Genomic DNA, 8676 nt, shown 5'->3' with positions numbered 1-8676 from the left:
ATTCTAAAGTTAATGATTAAAAATGTTTATCAGTTTATAACATCAAATATGTTGTCTTTGTAGCATATTCAACTGAATATGGCTTGAAAAGGATTTGCAAATCATTGTATTCTGTTTATATTTACATCTAACACAATTTCCCAACTTATATGGAAACGGGGTTTGTGATTTTTACCAGTCACTGTGGAGAAACTGGCATGAATTGGGAACACTTAACTTAGCAGTGAGCGAGTGAACACATATGTGTTTCCTGCTTGAAAAATATAACAAGTTTGAACAACTTGTCTCTGCTACGGAGGAACAAGCGAGCTCACCGGTGAATGCTGATACACTTTATTCCAATTTGAGGTGCAGTAAGTAAAAGCAATGGCTTTCTTGTCGGTAAAAATGCTCTTTTCCCTCCAGCATGTGTTGATTGCTCTTTGAAAAGAAAATGTACCAACTCATCCTGAGCGGTTCACAGTGAACACAAGGTGGCGCCCCAACACCTCCCATCAGCTTGGAGAAACCAGACGTATGGCACATGGGAATAAGACAGCACCACGGAACCAGCTAGAGTCCACAGAGTTCACCTGAAAAGCAACTGAAGGATTTTATTTCACGCTGACCTGATTCAATATGAACAGAACATGACGACGAAGCAGAAAAAAAACAGTCAAACAAGTCCCTTTACGTCACTTCCAGTGGAAGCCTTTTTTGTTCCCTGCTGACAACAAAAATATTACATTTAAATTAAATTGAAAAAAAGTTCCCTTTTTAAAACGGACATAAATATGAGATGTTTTTTTCGATCATTTGGTCGGACAGGATAAAAAAAAAATGGACATACTTTAAAAAAAAAACAATAAATCTCACGATAGTGCATGCAGTGAAGGGTATTACAGTTGACGTTATGGAGAGCCGTGGGAGTTGGCACCTTGTTTTACGCACTTTAGGATGGATGGCTTGGCATGCACCTCCGTCTGCCACTTTCAGGTGGAGGGCGAGCGGGAAAGAAACAGTCTTTGTACCAGGACGACAAGGTACTGAGGCCACCGCGTCGCAGGACTCAGCTGGCACGTCCCCACCGCCACAAAAAAAAAAAGGTGTCAAAAAGGCATAAGCACATTTGCACCGGTAGGAATTGTGGGATGTGAAACGAGGCTTGCTGTATATACGGGAGATCCCCTGGTCCAGATTTAGTTGCACCATCTCTGCTGCAAATTGCGGATAACTTGTTTCTTTTATGCCAACTTTCATTAAAAAAAGGTTTGATGGCGCTATCTGCAGGGCGGGGATGGGGAAATGTGTTGCGGCTATGAAAACAGCAGAGGGCGCCGCCTTCAAGTCGCTCAATATTTCCCGGCGGGAAGATATTTTTACAATATTTCAAGTGTTTTTGACCTAAATTAAATATTTTTCACGCATAAAAAGGCTAAATGAACTAAAAATATCAATACTGCGGATGACAACAAAGCGGTCAGTCCACTGTTCAGTATCGTGGCCACTGATTGGCTCAGCCTTTCTGACTTGTATTACAGGAGGGCAATGACTAGAGTGTTACTTCCTGTTGAGAGGACTCTCATAATGGTGGAAAAAATTTCAGTTTTTTTTTTATGCAGCAGCTATGAAAATATTTGATGTACAATTAATATTTCTTACTTCACGGAAATGTATTTAACACAACCAGGCCCGGAACCAATTAATAGCCATAGATGATTTCTTTCTTTATGTGTGACAAGCATAGGAATGGTACCGTTCCCATTTGAACCAATATTGTACCTAGGAATCGATACCGGTACTAAACGGTACCAATTTTCAGTACTTTTATGTGTTAATAAATGGTATTAATTTGGTAATACATTTATTTTTTATGTAACATAATAACTACTTTTGATTCTTATTTGCAATGCAGTCGCAGTTCCAAGACAAGAGTACTGTAAAGGTTATCCATGATATGTTGTCTAACTAGGAAGTAACTTTTTTCATGAAGCTGACTGTGTTATGTTGCGCCCTACAAAGTGTTTGTACTGTTAGTATGGTGATTATTACACACCAGCTGTGTCATCTTAGTTGTAGTCTTCATTACTAAATTTGGAGGTGTTGAAATCACCATGTAAAACCGTTAATGCTAATAGTAGCCTGTCTATGGCGAATCCCATGTAACTTTGCAACAAGCTAGAGCATTTTGGAGGCGTGGATCCTTAATTTACATTGGAGTGCTTTCTACCAAGCACACTTGCTTTGCTGGTGTTGAAAATGTCAAAAATGACTTAGAGGGAGTTTGAGTCCGCCCTGAGTGCTGCTGGATGGATTGTTTACGTGGAAATATGGCACCGTTTTATTTTTACGTGAATCGATACTCTGTAGTATTGGCAGGAATTTGTTGGTATTAAATTCCCTAAACATGAAAAATAGGCATTATCAGAGCTTTTTATAGTTGCGTACATTGGCTGAAGGTTAAGATCTGTGAATGGTGACAAACCTCAAATAGTGGACCATAATAGCGGGGATCAGCTGTATACATAAAAAAAAAAAAAAAAAAGACAAAAAGATGAGTGCGGTTCCAGCACGCTCGGAATCTCCTTGTTTCCTCGGCATGGGACAGAAATAATAATCATAATTCAACTAAAAATCCATTACCAGCTCATTAAGATTGTCCCAAAGGTCAACAGAGTGAATGGTTGAAGACAAGAGGATAAATAAGATGGCGTCTGGAGCCTGAGTCACCGCTTGTAAGAGGCACCTGTTAAAAGAGGAGACATCCATCAGGGAAAATGGAAAAGTTCTCGCACTTCACTTTACACAATCTTTTTTATGACACCTGGCATCTTCTGGCTGCTTTCGTCCTCTTAATGACGCTGAGTCCAGGGCAGTTTGATTAAAGTAAGTAGGGCGACCACTAAAATGTAAACCTCAACTGCTGTGACTTTGTCCACGGACAACGATCCATCATCAAGGATCTCTTTTAACCTGAGTCAGTTTTCCTTCCATTTGTGCGAATTTCTACTAATATTCTTCTTACAGTTTATGCTCCTATCCAACAAAACTGCTGTGCTAATTTGAATGCATGTTTTGTGCACGCACAAACATTTTTGCAGTGGCTAACAATGTCAAAAATAAATATATTAATGTGTGCATTTTGTTAGTTGCTGTGGTTGTACTGCTGGGTGGCAATCATGTGACCGAGAGACACGTCCAGGTTTAAGGTGTGGTGTAGAGTATATATATATATATATATATATATATATATATATATATATACATACATACATACATACATACATACATACATATATATATGTGTGTATATATATATATATATATATATACATACATATACACATATATATGTATATATACATACATATATATATATATGTGTGTATATATATATATATATATATATATATATATACATATACACACATATATATGTATATATATATATATATACATATATATATGTGTGTATATATATATATACATATATATATATACACATATGTATATATATATATATATATATACACATATACATGTATACATATATACACGTATGTATACATATACACACATATATATACATATACACACATATATATATGTATATATATATGTGTGTATATGTATACACACATATATTTATACACACACACAGTGAAGGGGAGATCATATTTCATTATCGATAATAAAAGTCTTAAAATGGATCATATTAATAGTTATTCGAATGACACCCTGTTTGTGTCCTGGCTACACAGGACTGTCTCAGAAAATTAGAATATTGTGATAAAGTATTTTATTTTCTGTAATGCAACTAAAAACATGAAAACGTCATACATTCTGGATTCATTACACATCAACTGAAATATTGCAAGCCTTTTATTATTTTAATATGGCTGATTATGGCATACAGCTTAAGAAAACTCAAAAAACCCTATCTCAAAAAAAACAAAGTAAAAAAAAAGATTTATAACAGCAAAACAAAATCAAACATTTGAAAATGTCAATTAATGCACTCAGTAGTTTGTTGGGAATCCTTTTGCACAGATTACAGCATCAATGTGGCGTGGCATGGAGGCAATCAGCCTGTGGCATTGCTGAGGTGTTATGGATGCCCAGGATGCTTCAATAACGGCCTTTAGCTCATTTGCCTTATTGGGCCTGATGTCTTTCAGCTTCTTCTTCACGATAACCCACAAATTCTCTATGAGGTTCAGGTCAGGGGAGTAATACCATGGTCAGTACACCAGTTACTGGTGGTTTTGGCAATGGGGACAGATGCCAGATCATGCTGGAAAATGAAATCATCTCCATAGAGCTTTTCAACAGATACAGCTTCAATAGCCGTATTCCCATGGTCAAGCCACTCCTGAACTCTAGACAACGGAAGTTCCCTCAGTCAGCAATGGTTTGGGGAGCCATGTCAGCTGCTGGTTTTGGCCCACTGTGTTTCATCAAGTCCAGTATCAATGCAGCTGTGTACATGCTTCCATCTGTTGTAAAGCTCTATGGAGATGATGATTTAATTTTCCAGCATGATGTGGCACCTGCCCACAGTGCCAAAACCAGCAGTAACTGGTGTACTGACCATGGCATTACTGTCCTCCATTGGCCTGCCAACTCTCCTGACATGAACCTCATAGAGAATTTGTGGGTTATCGTGAAGAAGAAGCTGAAAGACACCAAACCCAATAATGCAAATGAGCTAAAGTCTGATATTGAAGCATCCTGGGCATCCATAACACCTCAGCAATGCCACAGGCTGATTGCCTCCATGCCACACCGCATTGATGCAGTAATCAATCAATCAATCAATCAATGTATTTTATTTCGGCAATCTTCACATAAATCCATGCAAAAGGATTCCCAACAAACTACTGAGTGCATTAATTGATATTTTTAAATGTTTGATTTTGTTTTGCTGTAATAAATCTCTTTTTTTACTTGGTCTGAGAAAATATTCAAATTTTTTGAGATAGGTTTTTTTTTAGTTTTCTTAAGCTGTATGCCATAATCAGCCATATTAAAATAATAAAAGGCTTGCAATATTTCAGTTGATGTGTAATGAATCCAGAATGTATGACATTTTCATGTTTTTAGTTGCATTACAGAAAATAAGGACTTTATCACAATATTCTAATTTTCTGAGACAGTCCTGTATATGTATATGTATATATATATATATATATACACACACACACACACACACACACACACACCTACATACATACACACATATTACATATACACACACACATATACATTTACAAGTATAGAATACAATATATATATTAGAACTGTTGCTACCTGCAAACTGAAGAAATAAATTAAAGTCCCTACTTGGCAAGCAGACACTGTTCATTTATTGCTGTGCCTTCTAAAAGAACAGACTGTTCAGAAACATTGGCCGATCTAAGTCTAAGACTAGATGTGACCGATCTAAGTCTAAGACTAGATGTGACCAATCTAAGTCTAAGACTAGATGTGACCAATCTAAATCTAAGACTAGATGTGACCAATCTAAATCTAAGACTAGATGTGACCAATCTAAATCTAAGACTAGATGTGACCGATCTAAGTCCAAGACTAGATGTGACCGATCTAAGTCCAAGACTAGATGTGACCGATCTAAGTCTAAGACTAGATGTGACCAATCTAAGTCTAAGACTAGATGTGACCAATCTAGGTCTAAGACTAGATGTGACCGATCTAAATCTAAGACTAGATGTGACCAATCTAAATCTAAGACTAGATGTGACCGATCTAAGTCTAAGACTAGATGTGACCGATCTAAGTGTAAGACTAGATGTGACCAATCTAAGTCTAAGACTAGATGTGACCAATCTAGGTCTAAGACTAGATGTGACCAATCTAAGTCTAAGACTAGATGTGACCAATCTAAGTCTAAGACTAGATGTGACCGATCTAAGTCTAAGACTAGATGTGACCGATCTAAGTCTAAGACTAGATGTGACCAATCTAAGTCTAAGACTAGATGTGACCAATCTAGGTCTAAGACTAGATGTGACCAATCTAAGTCTAAGACTAGATGTGACCAATCTAAGTCTAAGACTAGATGTGACCAATCTAAGTCTAAGACTAGATGTGACCAATCTAAGTCTAAGACTAGATGTGACCAATCTAAGTCTAAGACTATTGGTGACCCATCTAAGTCTAAGACTAGATGTGACCGATCTAAGTCTAAGACTAGATGTGACCAATTTAAGTCTAAGACTAGATGTGACCAATCTAGGTCTAAGACTAGATGCAACCGATCTAAGTCTAAGACTTGATGTGACCGATCTAAGTCCAAGACTAGATGTGACCGATCTAAGTCCAAGACTAGATGTGACCAATCTAGGTCTAAGACTAGATGCAACCGATCTAAGTCTAAGACTAGATGTGACCAATTTAAGTCTAAGACTAGATGTGACGAACCTCGGTCTAAGACTAGATGCAACCGATCTAAGTCTAAGACTACATGTGATCAATTTAAATCTAAGACTAGATGTGACCAATCTAGGTCTAAGACTAGATGCAACCGATCTAAGTCTAAGACCATGAACAGATGAAGTCTACTCAGATGAGAGTTAAAACATCTTCCAAGACCAACCAAAGAGTCCAGTGGTGATGATTGAACGCCCTGAGACTACAATATCTAGGAATGACAAATATTCCTGGATACAGAAAGACAGTTTGGATGACAAGAGGTGATGTCAGGCTGAATGGTTTCCCGAGTTAAGTGTGTCGTACCTTTGTGTGCGGCCTCTGGCCTGGCGTGCGCCCGTTGAGGAGCGGCGTGGTCAGGGTAGCCGTAACCAGGGTTTAAATTCACGTACTCGTGGGATTGGGGCTGGGGATGCCTAAGGCCGAATTGATATACAAAAATAATACATAGGGTTAAAGAGTACAATGACTAACTATTGTGCTGTGTGCCATTACCTGGAAGGCTTGTGGTGGTTCTTGTGCCTCTGGTGGTCATGGTCGTCTCGGGTTCGAGGTCGGACAACGTCCTCTGGATTTAGCTGGAATCCGACAAAGATGGAAAAAGCCACAACATTAGGTACACCTGCACAATCTAATGAGACCCATGTTACCTTTGCCTCACCCTGTGGTCTCCCTCTGGGCGCCTCCTTTCCATGGCCATCTTCTCCATGGCCAAGCGCTCCCTGTCCCTCTCCCTCTCCTTGTCCTTCTCCTCCCGCTCTTTGCCCCGTTCTCTGTGTTTCCTGTACTCCTTCTTCTCTTGTTCCATCAGCAGTCTGGCAATCTCCTGTCAAAGTGCAAGGACTTTCAGATGTGGAGCCACACACTGGACATCATGTTTTTATCAAGGCCTTTTACCCAAAACCAATTATTAGTGATAAAAGAGGCCTGGAGTCGACAATAATTTGTAGTAAAAAAAATAATTTAATTTAAACATGAATATTATACATTAGCAAACAGCAGGACAAGCTTTAGGTGTTTTTTTCTAGCATTATCTTTTAGCCAACGTGGGACCAGTAATGACTTGTTTTTTGCAGCGCTAACGTGTTTAATTTAGGAGAAAAAAAACATCACTTACATGTGTGTAAGACAGTGGTACCCAAATTACGGCCCGCGGGCTGGATACAGCCCGCCCGCGTCCAAAATCCGGCCCGCGGGAAGCCCAAGTTAAAAAAAATTAATTATTTTATTTTGTTGTTTTATTTTTTCGATCTGTCCTTTCTAATCCATTTTACTGTTGTAAAATGTATTTTCCCATCAATAACGTGACATCAGCGGCAAGTGGGCGCTCTTGCGTCAATTAGTGTGCGAGGAATATATATATATATATATATATATATATATATATATATATATACATACGTACATACATACATACACTATAAAAACAGTACAACTTTTTATATTTTCCTTGGTTTGTTTTTTATTGTAGCAACATGGTAATTAACGTTTTGGAGACTTGTGTATGCGTGTGCATGATATATATACACACATATATACACGCATACACACATATATATATATATATATATATATATATATACACATCTGTGTGTATATATATATATAAATAAATAAATGATAAATGGGTTGTACTTGTATAGTGCTTTTCTACCTTCAAGGTTCTCAAAGCGCTTTGACACTACTTCCACATTTACCCATTCACACACACATTCACACACTGATGGAGGGAGCTGCCATGCAAGGCGCCAACCAGCACCCATCAGGAGCAAGGGTGAAGTGTCTTGCTCAGGACACAACGGACGTGACGAGGTTGGTACTAGGTGGGATTTGAACCAAGGACCCTCGGGTTGCGCACGGCCACTATACCACTGCGCCACACATATCCATCCATTGATTTCCTACCGCTTGTCCCTTTTGGGGTCGCAGGATCTTATCTCAGCTGCATTCGGGCGGTAGACAAGTGGCCACCTAATCACAGTATGTATGTACATATCTATATGTGTGTGTATATATATATATATATATATATATATATATATATATATATATATATATATATATATATATATATATATATATATATATATATTTAACAAATAGTCAACAAAAGAAGGAGATAACGTCTGCAGTAATTAACCACATAGTGAAGAACATACATTATTTGATTTCCTATTATGCAGCTCATTTTTGTTTGACACATTTTTTTGACATCATGCACAAAAGTGCACTTTATTTTTTTTTAAC

At 37.8% G+C, this 8676-nt stretch overlaps 1 protein-coding gene across 2 annotated transcripts in view; it reads right to left on the bottom strand.

Annotated features, from left to right (window-relative positions):
* Positions 1–317: 317 nt before the first annotated feature.
* Positions 318–8676, bottom strand: part of ccdc50a (coiled-coil domain containing 50a) — a 47262-nt gene continuing 38903 nt past the window's right edge. For both annotated transcript variants that reach the window (XM_061883061.1, XM_061883062.1), the window contains 4 exons: positions 7091–7255; positions 6925–7007; positions 6736–6845; positions 318–2725 (listed from right to left, as the gene is read on the bottom strand). In XM_061883061.1, coding sequence (XP_061739045.1) covers positions 2706–2725; positions 6736–6845; positions 6925–7007; positions 7091–7255 — 378 coding nt within the window. In that variant the 3' untranslated portion in view covers positions 318–2705. The remainder of the gene's footprint in view (positions 2726–6735; positions 6846–6924; positions 7008–7090; positions 7256–8676) is intronic.

The sequence above is a fragment of the Nerophis ophidion genome, linkage group LG22 (genome assembly GCF_033978795.1).
Source record: "Nerophis ophidion isolate RoL-2023_Sa linkage group LG22, RoL_Noph_v1.0, whole genome shotgun sequence".
Classification (NCBI taxonomy): Eukaryota; Metazoa; Chordata; class Actinopteri; order Syngnathiformes; family Syngnathidae; genus Nerophis; species Nerophis ophidion.
Note: the sequence above shows the minus strand (reverse complement) of the source record. Positions and strands in the feature narration are given on the sequence as shown.